The sequence below is a fragment of the Anser brachyrhynchus genome, assembly GCF_964034855.1.
Source record: "Anser brachyrhynchus genome assembly, chromosome: 5".
Taxonomy (NCBI): Eukaryota; Metazoa; Chordata; class Aves; order Anseriformes; family Anatidae; genus Anser; species Anser brachyrhynchus.
This window is the reverse complement of record NC_137699.1, coordinates 56,012,395-56,030,589: the sequence shown is the minus strand read 5'-3', so window position 1 is coordinate 56,030,589 and position 18,195 is coordinate 56,012,395. Positions and strand designations below refer to the sequence as shown.

At 41.0% G+C, this 18,195-nt stretch overlaps 1 protein-coding gene across 4 annotated transcripts in view; it reads left to right on the top strand.

Moving 5' to 3' along the window:
• The first annotated feature begins 12 nt into the window (after positions 1-12).
• Positions 13-18,195, top strand: part of PPP1R13B (protein phosphatase 1 regulatory subunit 13B) — a 72,647-nt gene continuing 54,464 nt past the window's right edge. For 2 of the 4 annotated variants that reach the window (XM_080596323.1, XM_080596322.1), the window contains exon 1: positions 12,041-12,278. In XM_080596323.1, coding sequence (XP_080452449.1) covers positions 12,153-12,278 — 126 coding nt within the window. In that variant the 5' untranslated portion in view covers positions 12,041-12,152. Of the gene's footprint in view, positions 359-1,451; positions 1,615-12,040; positions 12,279-18,195 lie in introns of those variants that run through there. The other 2 variants (XM_080596325.1, XM_080596324.1) reach the window with 2 other exon arrangements.

The window sequence follows — 18,195 nt, the reverse complement described above, 5'->3', positions numbered from 1 at the left end:
CGCTGCCGCCCGGGCCAATGGCGCGGCGGCGGCCGTTAACCCCTGGCGGGGCGGCGCGGCGCGGGCGGAGCAGGAAGCGGCGGCAGGAGGCAGGCGGCGGCGGCGGCGGCAGGCGGGGGGCGCTAGGAGCCGGGAGCCGGGCGCTGGGAGCCGGGCGCTGCCGCCGCCTGGGCCCCTTCCTTCCGCCCGCTGCGGGCAGCGAGCAGCGCGCCGGGCACCTGTCACCGCCGCCAGGCCGAGCGAGAAGGGCGGCCTCCGGGCTGGGGAGCGGCGGCGGTGCCGGGCGAGGCCCGGTGGTGGCGGCGGCGGCAGCGGGGCTGGCTGGGGAACGGCGGCGACAGCGGCGGCGATGATGCCGGTGAGTGGGAAGGGGCTGAGCCCGCCCTGCCGCAGGCCCAGGGCCGCGGCACCCCCCGGGCTCCGCCCGTGCCCGGCCCCCGGCGCCCCCTCGTGTCCGCGGGGGGCTGCGGGGGGGGGGGGGGGGGGGGGGGGGGGGGGCGCGGTTGTTCCTCGGTTCGGGTGATTATTATTTTTTTTAACCCATTCGAAACACCGATTTTAAAAAATTTTTTAGGGTTAATTATTTCCCACCGGGCAGGTAGCTCTGGCTCGGCCCGGCTCCCTTCTGGGCTTCAGGCGGTGACACCGCGGCTTGCTCACGGCAGCTGCAGCCCCCCCCGGTCGCGGGGAGCCCCGCTGCCAGCCTGGGTCTCGTGGCTGAGACCGAGACACGAACGGGTCTGGGGGTCCCTCCTGTCAGGGGGGTCCCTCCTGAGTGCCCCCCGATCATAGGGAGTCCCTCCTGGGTGCCCTCCTGTCAGGGGGGTCCCTCCTGTCAGGGGGGTCCCTCCTGTCAGGGGGGTCCCTCCTGAGTGCCCCCCGATCATAGGGGGTCCCTCCTGGGTGCCCTCCTGTCAGGGGGGTCCCTCCTGAGTGCCCCCCGATCATAGGGGGTCCCTCCTGGGTGCCCTCCTGTCAGGGGGGTCCCTCCTGTCAGGGGGGTCCCTCCTGTCAGGGGGGTCCCTCCTGTCAGGGGGGTCCCTCTCAAACTCTGCCTGCTCTCAGACATGGGTTCAGGAGATGCTCCGAGGAAGGGCTCATGTGTTTTCGCTGATTCCGCTGGAAAAGAGGGTTTTATTTACAGGTCCTCTGCAGTGCTTGCAGCCGAGACGCCGCAGCAGCATGGGTTTCGGTGGGGGTGTCGGGTCCTTTGCCTCGAGGCCGAGAGGAGGAAGTGAATAGCTTGAGCTGGACGTAAAGTTTCAGGTTGGAGAGTCCAGGTAGCGATTAAAAGCAGGCAGTATGGCGAGCTTGTCACCGTGCCTCAGCTGCCAGTTGCCAGGTACCAAAACACCGATACTGAGAGAGAATTCCCGCGAACTCGCTCCGGATACCAAAATCCCGAAATTCTTCCTCGGTATCGGCGCACTTGCTCCAGCTGGACGTCGGCTGGCAAAAGCACCGCCGAGATGACCGTCAGCCCTCTCGGCTTCCAGCGCACCTCGGGTTGTGCTTTACATTCATCGCATTCTTACTGGAAGCCCGGCGTGCCAATGACAGGCTAGGTCATGAGAAATGTATTTGCTTCCCATTGCTGCCTCGTGTGCGTTTCAGGTGAATGTCATAACTTCCGTAGTGCGGCGATTGGCTTGCTGTAGAAGTCCCTCTTGTGTTTGTGTTTTTTTTTTTTTAAACTACTGGATGAGTGTTTCTGCCAGTGTTGTTGCCTTCGTGCTTGTTTAAATATAGCAGTTGCTTGTGGTTATTTGAAAGTGTTATAAGATTCAGACTTGTATTATGTTTTTGAAATGTACTTCAAAGCGTTTTAATACTGGCGGCTGAGTTTTAATAAAAACAAATTACCTTGCTGCAGTGGTAGTAATGTAGATTAGAGCTTACTGAATCTGAATCCTAAAATAATAAATATTTTGCCTTTCTGAAGAGCTTTTAAATGCTGTTATGGACTGTCTGTCATAAGGTAGTTGGGAGTATGTGCATTTAAATGGACACTTTAACAGTGCCATTAGTCTGCCAGGTTTTTATCTCAAGTATTTTATTTCTGGACTGCAAGGAGGGGGGGAGAAATACTTACTGGAGTAGTCAGCATATAATATCAAAATAATGTGAACATGTGGCTGTAGTACTGGATGATTTTTTGGGGGGAGATTTCTTATTCTGAAAAGGGAAAAGCTTGTACTCTAACTTGTTCTGTGATGGAATTCCTTGTATTCAAATTCACAGAAGCGTGTTTTCCTTGATCCTCTTTTTTTCCATAATTAGCAAAAGTATATAGTAATAGGAGGAGGACAGACTAATAATACTACAATTATTGAATTGTAACAAGTGGGTATAGCTACAGTTTTCTGTCAACAAATTGAAATGTTTGAAAAGTATCCAACTTTTCTCATTTTTTTAGTGACTTGTATTTATCACATTTGAAGTACTTTATTGAGGCCATTTCTGGATTGGTAATGTTTTTACGTTCCATACTGTCAATTTTAAGAAAGAAGTCATATCTGGAGAATAGAAAATTGAATGATCTATCTATATTTAAATTTATTTTATTTTTCCCTTTTCCTGTGTGGTGGATTATTTTTTTTCCATGTGGGAATAGAATTACTTATGAAAGGTTTCATCATCTGTGATTTCTTTTGCTGCCAGGATCTATATAAATCCATATTGCTTACTTTACTTTGTTTTTATGAAATGTAAAAACAACTTTATTGTTAGTTCTGAACACAGTTTGGCTTCCAAGGAGTAATGGGATGTGGACTGCACTTCGGTTAATTCAGTGTGAAACTGCGGCTCTTCTTGAAAGATCATCCCTGAGGCATATTTTATATTAGACTAGACAGTACACAAGTGGATCTTGAATATTACAGTGTGCATTAATATCTCCCTAATCGCTGCACGTGTTCCTGATCTGTGAAGATAGATAACAATCGATAAAACAAAAACCAAAGATGGGTATCTGCAGTGGTTCTTTTTGAATTAAGCTGTCTTCCAGGTGAATTCTAAAAAGGGTTTTTATTTATTTATTTATTTTCCCAAACGACTATACATTTATCATGTATTCAACCTAAGACCTTTCCCAGCAAGTCCACAGTGATCACTGTTTATTCCTAATTTAAAAGCAAAATATTTTCAAATCAGTGTCCACTGTTCTCTTGCTTAGAAAGCTCACTGCTAATATAATTCTACATTGTGTAAGTCTAAAGGAAGATGTACACTGTCATACACTTAGTATTAGGAATTTTCAGTGATGCTGAGATAAAATATATTGCAATTAATTCACAGCTGTATAATTAGCAGTACTGATATCATCCTTGTTTGCTGAATAAATCTGAGCTGACTGTAGAGAATAATTTGCAAGTTTATCAGCCATTATTAATGGAGTTATTTATTGCAACAAAGCTTAAAGGCCATTTCATCTTTTTCGGATCATGTCACAGTTTTCTTAGGATGACAGAATATGGCCTATTCTGTGGTAGACGTAAGTTCACAGCCTTCACCATGTCAACAAAAGGGATGCTTTGTAGGCTACTCTGATAATAGAACATTTAAATACACTTAACAGAGGCTTGTGGATTCCAGTGAAACATACGAGAAAATTTTGAGGCAAATGATCACATTTATTAGTTTCTCTTCATAACTAATGTGGATCAGGTTGTCCATTACAGACTTTAGAGAGGACAGGTACTTATTTGAAAGCAAAATGCCACTCCATCAAATCAAGTTATGTTAATCTAACAAGTTAGTTTGATGTAAAATAACAAGCCTTCTTACTATATTATAAAAAGCATTCTAGCTTATTCTTCTAATTTTTATATTAATTTAATGTACAGGTATGTACACCATGCTAAGAGTTGCTCATACATAGGATAAAGACATTGTCTTTTTAAGAAGAATTTGCAGTCTAATGCTCTATGTTAAAATCAAAGCTCAGATTTTTTCTATCTTCTTAAACATTCAGGGACTTTTAGATCTTGCCAGACCCCAGCAAATTCATTTTTTATTTTTCTTAAATTGGAAAATGTTATTTTTAGGTAATTAAAAATATCTTTGTCTCTTCCATGAGCATCTTTTTCATTAGTCTTGTATCCTGTGTCTCACTGGTTCTTAAATTTCAAGATTTTTAAGCAAATAAATAGTATAAAATTTTAACACTTTACGTTGTTGGGTTGCTAGGTACATTTTTCTGGTAGTTTGGAAGTCTGCCATTAGAATCAATTAAACTTGGCAGCGTGTAAGAATCTGTAATGTATTAAGGATTATATCCAATTGAATGTGTTCAGTGTTTTGAGTGTCTGAAAACAATTTTTTATGACAGGTAATAGTAGAAATATGTTGTGCAATAAGGGACGCGGTCCTTCAGGGGTTGATTCGAGTGTCAAAACCCATAACGCTGTCAAGGGGACAAAGTGTAAATTCTGTAACAAATCAAAGGACAAGCAAATGTATGAACTGCTTAATTAAAAAAAAAATAATAGTCTCGAACTGGAATTTTCAGTCGCTTCACCTAGCTTTTAAGTCACGCTCTCCTTTTGCTTCAGTCGTGCTCAGAAGCAAGTGTGTGTAATCTCGCCTGTGCTGGAGCGTGCAGGTTTATCGCGATGGTGCAGTAGGATGTTGGGGCGACTGGATTCCTTTCAAGGCTGAGGTTTCACAATACAGATGAGCTGGATTAACCGTTTCCTGTGGCCAGTGGAAGTGCCTGTTTCCTTCTTCCTTGCTCCTTGCTGCCCATTCCCACCATTTGCTTTGAGCACGCTGTACTGCTCGCCTTAGGAAGCCGATCCAGAGCACTAAAAATTAAATAATAATAAAAAATGCATCCAAAGAATGCTGAAGATATATATGTACGCACACGTATGTGCATAATTTGCCAGGCTAGTGCATTAAATCAGTTTATATTACGACTTTTATTGTCCGTGCCAGTACAGGAGGGAGCAAGCTGTTTGGCTGAGAGGGACGGCAGAGAAGGGGGAATCTGCCTGTTTCAGCCTAGGGTGGTTACTCAGGTTAGTCGTATGGTGGTGAAGCTGGACCCCAAGCAACATACCTTGAATTTTGTTCTCTTAATACTTGCTATATCAGTAGAACAGTGAAATTAAACTGAGCAATGTTACTACACTGCAGAGATCTTCAGAAATAGCAGTTACGCTTTCACCAGTTTTTACTTTTTTTTGGCTTGTGAATCCAGTAATGCTTTATCTATGTTCCCTGAAACAGGAGCAAGCGAGGACTTGGGGTGAAATGTGTGGTCTTTGAGGAAGTCTGGAGAAGCAAATACAGAAGAAGTTTTGACCAAAGAAAATAAAATTAAAAAACTGTGTAATGTTCAGGTGGAGGCCACTACTTTGCTGTCCCTTTTTTCTTTCCCTTTGCGGTATTATGTTTCTCCTGGCTTCTGCCCATTATTTTCTCATCTCCTAAGATTCATAGTATAACTTAGCCTAGACCTTCACTAGTTGGAAGTACAATTAAGATTTTTTGATTTCCAATTTGTTGCTTTGCTTAGCAGCAGAGTTCTATTTATGGGTGAGGAGACTGCAGCTGTAAAAACTGATATTTTATTTAAGGAATTCCAACTTCAGCAGGTAACAAGAGTTCATGTAATCTAAACTTGCTGCAGACGGTGTGTTTCACCTCTGTATCAGTCCACTTTAAGTGTGACAAAGGTTTTCAGCTTTCCCATGACTAAACTATGGCTGACAAATCGAGGCTGGGGGAAACTGAGGCTTCAGGTGTGTGTGTCACTGCACGGGCTGCTGTGAGCCTGCCTTCCCTGCTGCCTCCTCTCGTGCACTGGTGTTTATCTGAATCACTACTGAGCCACTTTACTTTGCTAACTCAGCAGGAAGTTGTTGCTTTTTTTTTTTTTTTTTGTCGGGGTACTTTTCTGCCAGCTTAGCACACTGAAACCGCCTCGCTGCGGGGTCAGAGAGGCACCGGGACCAGCACAAGAAAGGGCAGAAACGCGGAGGTTGCCAGAAGGGCGTAATCGCTTTTATCAGATTACACTGTCGGGATTTTCAGCCTGAAAGAACTCCAGGGTAGTGCACGAGTACGCTGAGATACGTGTAGAAGATTTTGGTATGTGGTTTGTGTCCCAGGTGGCAAATTTCCCAGCTCTCTGAAATGAAAACAAGAAAACAGTGCGGTGCCCCAGGGCTCTGCCAGGCTGATCTAGGAGGATTTTACTGATCCCAAATCCTATGGGTTGACCTCATGCACGTAAGTGCAACACATTAACTAGCATTTGAATTAATCGTGTTCTGCTCCTCTCCTGGGAGTCAATTTTTGACTCTGACACAAGCAAACCTCACTGTCGTCCTTCCCCCCCCCCGCCCCCCAAAAAAAAAATACATATATCTGTCTAGATCTCCAGAGGTGAGCAGCTGAGGATTGTTGAGAGTTAGTGAAAACAGGGCTGCATTATTAATATATGGAGAAAAAAGTAATGCTTGTGCTGCTCTTGGATCTTTAAGGGAGAGAAACAGGGTGGTCTGAGACCAGCAAGGTTACCATAGCCATTAAGTGTAGTCTTACCTGCATATAAATGTTTTTTTAATTTCTCCAGAAAGCTGGGTTAAATCTTAGTTTAGAGTAACAGGTGCAGTATAAGTTGGAGATACGCTTTGAATGTGTTTGCATGAGGAAATCCTTCTCTAATCCATTTTCTTAATGCAGTTTGTCTGACGTGGTTCAAGACAGTGCTGCATCTGTTGGCATTCTTACTGCTCTTCTGAAGGTGATACTAGCAATGGAGCTCAACTTTTTTCTTATCTCAAAGCTTACTACTCTTGAGTGAAGAAAAATAAAACAGGCTTCAGAAAGTATATGACTAGCTTGTAAAATCTTAACCAATACAGGTCAAAATCTGAGTCCATCCAATCTTGCCAAAGACGGGTATTCAGATAGCTCAGACACTTCCTTTGAAAAGGTACGTAAGGAGAGGGTACTTGCACGTTTCTGTGGAATATTTAGTGTTTGTAAAATTGTTCTCAGGCTGCAAGGATTTTGCAGAGAGAACAACACATCAGCCGGAGCACACACTGTGTGCTGATGTGGTCAGCATAGAAGCTACCATCTCTGACTATGTTACATACTTGGCTTTATTAGAAATAGTCAAGCAGGGTCGTCAGAGCTCAAGTCGTTGTGCAGATGCATTGACAGAGGGAGGTTAGATTTTCCTGCTGTGTATTCAAAACCAGCAAGTTCTTGGAAATGAAACAGTTTTGTATGATTCTGCAGGCTAATGAATGGGCTAACGAATAGGTTAATTACTATTCAGGCTCCAAACAGTGGGACTGTATGTACACTCTGGGAGATGACTGAGTTCCTGAAACAGTGTCTTATGAAAATAAACTGTGAAACTCATCTCTGTATGCAGCTTCATCTCTGCATGCAGCTCTGAACGTCTCAGCATGCCTGATGCTTAATGTTCTGTCTTACTGCTTTATTGTCCCAAGTTATCTGAGTTTTGGAAAATTTTCGCTACAGGTCTGAATCATGGTTTTCTGCTAGTGGAAAAAGATCTGTAATGGTTCACCTCCTTTACACTTCTTAATCATGTCAGCATCAATGTAGTCATTTTAAAAACCATGCTACGTGGATTGGTGTCTACTAGCCTGTGTCACTGGGAAATGTTTTCAGTCCTTTCTCCGACTAGCTTCTTGGAGTACTGATGCTGCGGTGTGTTTACTGCTTTGTTGTCATTTACCAGCACTTCAGCAGGACTCTGTTTGATTAAGGGGAATATGCCATAAGAATCAAGGCTTTACATTGACACAAAGCAGTTGAGAGTGTGTTGCTTGCAGCCCGTTCCCCCAGCCCAAATTCCTGACTGCGGCACTTTCTTTACCTTTCTTTTTCGGATGATGGATAGCAGTAGTATTTGCTTTTGTAGTGCTGATAGGAGGTGAAGTTCTGAGCTAGGTTTAAATCAGTTTGAGCTATAAGCTGCTCTATTGACCCCAGCGTGCTTTTGGGATCCAACCCAAATACTTATACTGAAATATTATAATTTATGTGTCAACTAATGTCCTTTTGCTCATTTTTTGTTAGAGATAAAAAGGCTTTTGAATTTCGATTCACTTTCACACTTGCCAACCTTTAGATTTCTTTGATAGCATTTTATATAGGCTTTCTGTTTTTACATTATGAAACTTCAGTCAGAAAAAGCATTTTGGGGATGTATAAACTACACTAAATCAAAGAATTTACTATACAGTGTTTACAGTTTGGTATTTTTGTGTATCTGGAGTTTTCCTAACAGCCTAACAAGCCTTTGTGATTTGGGTCTTATAGATGCTACTGCATTATCCCCATTTACTGCTGCCCCTATCCCCAGCCATCCTAGCCGATTGAGGAAAAAGGGTGTCCTGGAGCAACCCAGTACTATTGTTTGCTCTCCCAGAGCTCGGAAGTACTGATGGCACAAAATTATAAGCGAGCTTAATCAGGGGTGTGCAGGTACTTGCCTGTACCTTTCAGAAGCAGGAAAAAGCTTTTGATCAGCTTTATCTTGCTGTCTCACAAACTATACAGAAATTTTTCAAGGAGTGAGGTCTCAGCAGCCTCTTCCAGCGCTCAGGGCTGAGTGTATCCTGATCGTGTCTGAATTCCTTCATCATCCTTTTGTCTTCCTTTCGCCACCCTAAGGGGGGCCAGACTTACTCAGTCATCCTCCTTCTGTCAAGTACCGCAGTTTTCTTCTGAGGATAAGGTGTCTTCTGATACGGGAGCGGGCACAGTGGCACGGGTGTCCTTGTGCAGGTAGGTGTGTGTGCATCGGGGTGCGCAGCCTGGCTGGAACAAGTCCCCTGGCATGCTGGGGGCTAGGAATGCCCCCCTGCTTCTGGCATCATCTGGAGGGCAGCAAGGAGAGAAAATCTTCCCCTCCCCCAAGAAAAGCACGCTAAGTATGACTTCTTCGGAAGAACATTTTTTGAGTGTGTATATTTAAATGTACATATTTGACATATTTAAATGACATTCTTTTATGGCTTTGATTTTTCTCTAAGCTTTGGGGAAAAAGGAAACACTCACTACATTGCATCCTCCACATAGGTTTGAGCTCACAGTTGTTATAGTGTAATAGAACATGAAGTTTTTACCTCAGTAAAATAGATTTCAGAAATACGTAAACTAAACTGTCAGTTTGCTTAAGTGGAAGTGATAAGGAAATCTAGGTACCTGTCTCATTAAGTATTACTAATTTAAAACTAACTTTGAAAAACAAGATCATAAATGTGTGAGTTTTCGTTTTTTTTCCTTTCTTTCCCCAGTATGATCCGTGGATTTTTGATTGATTACACTGCAGAAACTGAAAGAGACTGTATATAAAGCAAACAAGCTGATTTTCTTATTGTATGTGCAAATTCTCTTTAAGTTAATTTTCATCTGGAAGTTTTAAGGTGCCTGTTTAGTTGAAATTTCCGCTAGTGTGGACAAGCTTGGCTTAGAGGCCCTCTGTGCAATCACGCAGGTTTGTAGTTAAGCATGTTTGAAATCAACAAATTGCACCTGTTAGGCATTTACAATAAAGCTTGTATAGCAGGAGCAAAGACCTGAAAATAGTGAAAGGGAGTTTGGGTGGCGAAGTGGAATCAAAGTTACCGAAACAGGTGAGGTTTAAATGTAATGATACTATAAATGCGGTGTTGGGGTTTAATTCTTCCGAATTCTTGCTCGAGTTCTCTATGCTTGTCTGTTGCTTGCCTGTATTAGCTGCTCACATCTACCAGTTTTAATCTATAGATTTATGTCAAGTAATTTTCTGTTCTGCATGTGATGTAAAACTGCGTTTTATGGAATTACACTTCCAGTTCTATTTTATATTCTTTTTCCTACATCATTCCGTGTGTTTTTCAGGGGTCATTAATGTCTTTATGATAAAGTGCTTTAGTAGGATCATAGACTGCATTTTACTTTCCTGCTGAGTGATTTATGTCATCTGCAGTTGTATAGCATTGCTGAATATGAGCTTTGTTGCACGGGGCAAGTCTTCTTGGACCTTGTGTAGTCGCTGCATTTAATATAAGAATTTTTACCTATGAAAAATTTCATGCACCTCATCTTCATTTAGAGCATTCAAAACCTCTTTACGTGCTGTGGGGAGGAGGAATCCCCTTATTTCTTTAACTTAGAATTTTGAGGCTGATAATACATTACGCAACCAGAGGATGTAGCTGTGGTATCCTTATCTTCCTCTCCCTCTCCCTCCTAGATTTATAATTTCCTTCCTAGAAGTAACAGTTACAAATCAGTCAGCCATATAACTGTACTGGATCAGATTTAGAGACAATATACTTATGGACCATATGAGAAAAAGGAAGGGGCTACACTGTGCTTGTATGGCTTTTATTGTTTATCTGATTTAACAAAGTATGTACAGATGTTTTCAATTACTTCCAAAGGGAGGATGACAGGATAAAAGAAGGAAGTCCAGTGACATGTCTTTTTTTTTAAGTTCATATGTTTCTTTTAAAAGATCCTGATCATCCAGAGGGATTGTGGGCTTTAGATTTAGACCCTCCCATATTACCTCCCAAACGCACGTGTATGCTAAGCCTTCCTATTTGCAAGTAAGGTTTTTATAAACTTTGCTTTTTTGTTCAGAAGCATTCAGCTAGTAGCAACAGTTGGAAGATGGGCACAACGTGTGTTAATATAGGCCCAGCTTTGCCTCTCAAATATTTATTCATGTGATACAGTTTGTTTTTCTGGCAGATAAAGATACGATCTGTTTTTGGAGAACAACCAGCTTAGATTTTTTTCCATCCTTTCTGAAGCAAAACAACCCTTCCCTTTTAAGAAACATTCTCCCGTTCCAAATTTATTTAAAATGTCCTCAGTTCCTAAGAGGTTAATTTTTTTTTTTTAAGTTGCTGCATTTTAGAAATCTGAAATGATAGGTTTACTGGGAATATAATCAGTAGAATCAACGGTACTTGTTTGCTAAGGAGGAAGGAAGACTGCATGGGATCAGAGTGTTTGCATTTCTGACAAAATGCATTAAGGGAGGACAATGCTATTTCTGAGTGCTGAAGCAGGCTAAATATGGAACCTTACCAGTTTTTTCTTCCTTCTGCTGCTGCTCGTGGGGAAGGGTAATGTAGCAGTTCTGTGGATCACAAATTAAACTGAGAACCTACTACTCTTCCCTCCTGCAGTTCATGCATAAGGTGCTACACAGAAAATGTAGTTTATAATCTGCTCTAAGAGAGATGGGTTGTTTAAGTTCTGTTGTTTTTTCATAGTGTGGGTTTCTTTGTGTGTTTTTGATCCCCCTCATGCAGGGTCACTTGCTCGCTCTTTCTCTGTATTTTCTCTATTAAGGCAATGGATCAGGCAGAAGAACACGCTTTGCTCCTGCAGTGGTAGAGTGAGAGCTAAATGCACTGTTGGTGCCATCTCTGTCTGTGCCTCACTCTGGATCCTGGGTAGTGTTGACAGGAATGATGATAAACATTCCCTGTCCCTTGACATGAAGAGGCAATCAGAAACATAGTTTACCATTTTATATTCTCTGCTGCTTGAATTACATCCAGCAAGAAGAAAGACTCTGCCAAGAATGGAGTAGCGCTTGAACTATAGTATTTTTAGACGTAAATACACGGTGGATTTTGTTGTTGTTTTGTCTTTAAGCTGGTTGGTTGTCTTTAAAAGTTTCACCGATTTCAGGAAAAGTATCATGGAAATGTCTTTGATGGGTGTTAGCATCATTTGCTCTTTCAACTTGCGCTTGTATCTTTGCCCCCTTCAATGGAAAAAAATCACTTCTGTCTCTCCTGAGACAGACAGAGCCTTATATGTAAATTTACTTCGGATGAATACTTAATGTTTTTCATTATTATAACATCAAACAAAGATGACTATTGCACAATGAGAGGACAGCAGAACTCCCCTACTGCAACCTTGCCTAATTAGGCGAAACTTGATCTAGCCTATCTTGTTCCTGTCACAACTGTGGCCTGTCTTGTTTCCTTAGAACATCTTATCACTGCTCGTCACCGCTGCTTGAATTCATATGCCAGTAGACCAAAAATACTCCATTTAAGTGGGTTTTCACTGTAGTTGTTGCACAGAATCTGCTCTAGGTTTTAGCTCTGCACTGTTACATTTCTATTCACTACTATTTACACATGAAGAATATTTTAAGGATGGTTCTTCACAATATTATTAAAACATCAAAAGAGAAACCTTGGCTATCAGAAAAGACTGGACTTAACTCTAAAAACTGGACAAAGGACAGAGTTATAAAAAAGAAGGTGGGCTTACTTTGCTTTTTGTTTATTTACTGTAAAATTATACATTTTGTGGGTTTTGTCTTGTAAAACTTAATGGTGATTTCTTATAATGGTTTAGAGATGTGGCATTTTTCCTTTAAGATCAGAGACTATTGCCTTATATGGGTCTATTTTGTATATGAAATATCTGAAACTTTAAATTTTACCTTGTGTAAGTTCAGTTAGGTGGTTTTTTTAGGGGCTGGGGGAGGAAAAGGGTGGATATTGTTGTGTGTGTGTGTTGTGTTTTTTTGATTCAGACAGAGTGGACATGTGAGAGCAAAACAGAATGACTTTTAATTTTTAAATCTTCCATTTAAAAACTGAAGAAATGGACTGGAAAGAGTAATTTTCTTTTATGTGCAATTTCCACTCTGATGGAAGGAAAACTGTGCAAACTGCCTGTTGAATCCCAGAGGATATATTCTCTTTTCACTTTTTACATTTTTACCAAGCCAGATCTCAAAGATTTAATGGCTGGTATTCCCTGGAAGCAGTATGCTAAACAATCAGTATTTTGTTAGTGCTTTCCACTCCCTGGGAGAAATCTGTGGCTGTCCCTTCTTATTCTGATCTATTGAAGATTAAAGGAAAGAGTAGCACTGATTCCGGTTGCAACTTTACATATGGGTGTGGGTCTGGAGACTTCAAAAAAGTTGTTCTTTGTTTGTAAGATGGAAAAGTGGTGCTCAGTGCCACAAATAGTCTTTATTAATTGACCAAAGACATGTCTTCAGTGAAGATCCTATTCTAGTTGGTCGGTTTTTATGTGGTATGGATTTCTCTTTTGAAAACTCATAAATGAAAAGGCACAAATCTGTGTGTGTCCTATAATTTTTTGATGAGATTATTTTCTATGCAGTAGTTTGGTCAGGCTTTTCTGGAATTCAGTGGGGTTTGGATGACTTTGCAGTAGCTGTTGACAAGGTCGAACACAAGACTGTAGAAACATCAGCACCTCCCTTTCCTTAGCCTTGGCCAAAATGTTTTTAATAATTTGAGAACACTCAGTTCTTGATACAAGTTCTGTGGGACGCTTCTGTTGCATGCAGACTTCGAAGGCTCAGCTGTTCTTTCAGGAAAATTAACCCCAAACCTCACGGTTAACTCAGTTCTTTTTCAGCTTTGTCTTGTGTTGTCATGATGAGTTGTCTTTCAAAGTATATTATAGTATTTTATAGTATTGCTAATTCCCACATGCAAAAACCTTAAATAAGACTTTTCCACATATCTCCCACCCAGAAAAACTAAAATACTTTTTTTTTTTTTTTTTTGGCTTTTTAATCTGACATATGGTTCCTGAGTCTTTGAGGGGGAGGTCCTGTTTTGTAGGGTTTGGTGTGTTTGTTTGCTTTTAACTTTTCTGTTTCAATACAGTTTCTCTTTTTTATTCCTGAATGGAAAGCTGAGATTCATATTTAATAAAATGATGTCTGAAGCTGAGTCATCTTGAATTAATTTGGTTTTGCTTTTAATTTGTTGGCGGTTCACCTGAGTTTACTGCAAATTTTAAAGGAACTACAGTTGTATTGTTCTTCAGCATCATGTCTTCTTTAATGATTTGGAAAGTAAAATATTTAATAGTATTTTTAAACATATTATTCATATCTCATCAGCTGGTGAACTGTTGTTTCAAGGTTGTCATACATTTGTTTTATGATGTACTGATCACCTTGACAGATAGGGAAGATTTAGAGCTGTGAGCACTGAATTGTGTTAGATGATGAGAGGTGGTTGTAGTGTCACAGCGATTCCTCCCTCCTTTTCCCCCAGGAGCTTTGGGGCCACACCTCGTCCTGTACCAGAGTTCCCCACTTAACTCTGAACCATTCAGTTTAGAGGATGCTGGGCTGGAGATGTGACAAATAGTGGAAATCATGTTTGTATTTTATCAAACTATTTATATCTGAGTTTAAGGAGAAATGGAGTTCAGGAAAGAGGACTGTACCAATGTAGCTACTGTTTTGATCTCAAGTCTTGCTGTTGCCTGAACTTAGAATCATTGAATCACAGAATATCCCAAGTTGGAAGGGACCCACAAGGATCATTGAGTCCAACTCCTGGGTCCCCGAAGGACCATCCAAAAACCAGACCACGTCTCTGAGCATGGTGTTCAAATGCTCTGTGGTCTCTAGCAGGCTTGGTGCCATGACCACCTCCCTGGGGAGCCTGTCCCAGTGCCCGACCACCCTCTGGGTGCAGAACCTTTCCCTAACACCCAGCCTGACCCTCCCCTGTCCCAGCTCCATGCCGTTCCCTCGGGTCCTGTCGCTGTCCCCAGAGAGCAGAGCTCAGCGCCTGCCCCTCCGCTCCCCTCGTGAGGGAGCTGCAGGCCGCCATGAGGCCTCCCCTCGGCCTGCTCTGCTCGGGGCTGAACAACCGAGGGACCTCAGCCACTCCTTATACATCTTGCCCTCTAGACCCTTGAGCATCTCTGTAGACTCCTTTGGGCACTCTGTAATAGTTTTGTGTCTTATTTCATATTTAGTGGTGCCCCAGACTGCCCACAGTGCTGGAGGTGAGGCCGCACCAGCTCAGAGCAGGGCAGTGCCGTGCTTGATGCACCCAGGGTGCAGTTGGCCCTCTTCTGCTGTGTGTTTTGTGCATTTTCAGTAGAATCCATTGTTTAAGGAATTCTCATTAACTAAATATGTTAACAAATGTTATTGTATTTAGATACAGCAAGCGTTTGCTAGTTTCTTAAATAAATTAGCAATTTTTTTTACTTTATGTAACAATCAACACAAAATTGATGTGCTTGCTGATTTTTATTTGTTTTCCCTGCAGGTGCAATAGATGAATTTTGCTGAAATTAGGCAGGCAGTAACAGATGAGGGTTTGTCATTCTAAGATTTACAGACAAAATGTATTCTAAAATGTAAAAATCTGAGTACCCTTAATGAGGCCAGCAAGTGCCATAGGAAAACTCTGCGTCTTTCTCAGAACCGTTTGATTTGAAGATCAGTCTTCTGTTTGTGGTTAGTAGTTGGCAAAGACTCCTATAGTAAGTCAGAGAATACCAGTTTGCAAGGTGAGAATATTTTTCTTTGTTGAATTGTGAATGCTAGTCTTTCAAGAAGTTTCCAACTTCCACCTTTAATAGTGGTTGTGTATATCATGAAAGATGGTATATGGCCTACAGTATTTTAAATAGTGGAGCAAAATGATTTTTTTTATAGAAAAATAAAGAAATCTTTGCATTTGAGCTGTACGTTGCCTCAGAAAGAAATGTGCTCAGCAAGAAGGTGTTGGCGTATCTAGATGTATCCCCGTGTTCCGAAGCCTCTTACATGGTAACTAGTGTCTTGGCAGTCCTTCGGTGGAATTATTTGCATCAAGGAGCAACAACAAGATCTCTTGCTGTTCCTCCAGATGTAGCAATTTAGGAATCAAGCCAAGAGATAATGATGCAGGGATGTTGAACTCATTCTGTTGCAAGTGCCAAATTACATTTTCCACTAGAAAACATCACAAGAGGCATGTTTTATAGATTTCTCTAACTTCAGGCTGTGTTTCTTTAGCTCATGACGTTAAATATTGCACTTGGACAGATTTCTTCTAAATTAATAGGTTTATTTGTAGTGAAACCTCTTATATTTTTATTTTTTAACTTAGCCCTTTTCGGCTATACCTGTTTTCCCTTCTGTAGCCACGTGTTTATTGCCCGTCTTTTACCTCAATTTATCAGAGTCCCAGCTGCTGCTTGCTTTCAAAGGAACCATCGGAATCTGAAGGAAGGCATTCCAGCGTTGTGACAAGCAACAAGCAGCCTCTATAAAGATGATGCCTGGATGTGGGTTAGCACTATGGCTTCTAATACAACAAAGTATAGGATTGTAATGTCTAAATGATCACTTCTATCTTAAGCAGATGCTAGAGACTTAGTATTTGTTTGGTGAGTTGTGTGGGGTTTTTTTGTTTGTTTCTTTTGGCCCCATTCATGTCTTGCTCCTCACAGCCTGTAGAACACCATTCGAGTCTGTGGGTTGCTTGTGTTGTTTATACAAGCATCTAGTCCTTTTAGTTGCTATTGTTTCATTAAGCTTTGTGTTCCTGGAGCACTGGAAGCCTTCCAGTCAGCTACTACTATACCTTTCATTAATAATCTGCAGACCTGCCTTGTGTAGCTGAATATATTTAAATGCCTGATGATAGTGCGTTTTCCTCTAGCAAAACGGCTGGCTTATTTCTCTGCCATACCAAAAGTCTACCTCTGAAAGAGTAAGAGACTTCACATTCTCTATCTACAACTGGTGCTGTAGCTTTTTCTGTGTCAGTAACCAAGAACAATAAAGTGTCTTAAGTATCCCTTCAGCAAATAAAGAGCAAGTAGGTATAGGTTTTTGAAATAGTCTGAATCCTGCTGAACACCTGCTGTTAGACATGAAAGCTTATTTACCGAAGAAGACAAAGGCAACAGTCGTGAAGTTCTTGAGAGGAAACATCTGTGGGGTTTTTGTTTTAATTTTTTTTATCCTCTCCATTAAGCTATTGCATATGTGCAGGCATTACAAAATTGAAGGAAGATCTTATTTTAAGATTTCTTTTAATGTTATACTTCCGCATTTCTAAGAGGAATTAAATATTTTTTTTTTAAGTAATTTGTCTACCAAGAGAAGGAATTTTATACCCCATCACTAAGTTTCTTGGTACAAGTATTGACTGACAAAACTTTTTTCTTCTGGTTATGTTTTCTGTAACCAAGTTGTCTTGTGCAGAGTCCTGTAAAGGTGGATGTCAAGGTAGATGTTTCAGTGACTGCAAAGCAACAAGTTAGTGATGCGACTATTTTATGAGTCTGTGCAAAAAAAGAAAAAGCTTTTGTGAGATAAGTATAGTTATAATACATTTAAGTACTGTTATTTTTTCAGATTTTTTCAGATTTGATCAAAACTGAAAATGCAATTCAAGAAAAATACTAGGCTTTTATTTTTGAGTAACCTTACAAATACCCATGTTTATCAATGGTGAAATTCATGGTTCATTAGTAGCTCATGGCAGAATGGCCTAGCATTTTTAGTGTCAGAGACCAGCTACTAGTTTTGTGAAATCTTTTGCGGGTCATATGGATGCAGTTGGCTTGAAATTTGAAAGTGTAGTAGGAAACATGGTATTGGTTTCACAAGTCTGCAGAAAACTTACTCATTTTTGTATTCTTTGCAAACTGAAGACTCTACTCCATGCAGAACACTACCGTTCTGCATTTTACCAATAATGTCTGTCGGCATGACTGAGCTTTAAACTTTGGCCTAAACTCAAGTTTTGTACAGCCTTGATGGAAGAAAATGTGTTCAGAAATATAGAAATTGTACTGATATTTCTTACCCCATACATGGGAAAGGGGAAAAGATCTTAAAAGAAAGAAATCTCCCATTGAAAAGCAATAAGAAATTTGCTTTCTGTCTTGATGATATGATACGAAATGTCATGAACATACTGCAAGAAAACTTTCAAGAAATCTACTTTTAAAAGGTATAATTTCATTCTGTCAGTAAACAATGATTGGGACAAACCATGCTGGTGAATAACTCATTAGTTTTAAAGATTTCTTTTTAATATATGGAAGTGAGATGGTTAAATCTTACTACTTCTTTTCAGGGGTTTACATATAAGAACACCAAACTTATTTGGGATTTGTTCTAAAATCTCATGGTATAAAGAAATACGTACAACTTGAGTCAAGAACACATCTTTAGATGGTTTTAATTAAAACAGTTGTTTGTTTAAAATTTCATAGTCTTGTTTCATTCAAAATATAATTGCTTAAAGCTTCACCTAATAAAGTCTACAATCTTAAAAAGGAGAACGTTCATATTGCAAAGGAAATTAAATTCTGCTTTGGTGCTGGAGATGTGCAACTACAATTTTTACAGCTTTAGCTGGTGCAAGATTTATGTAG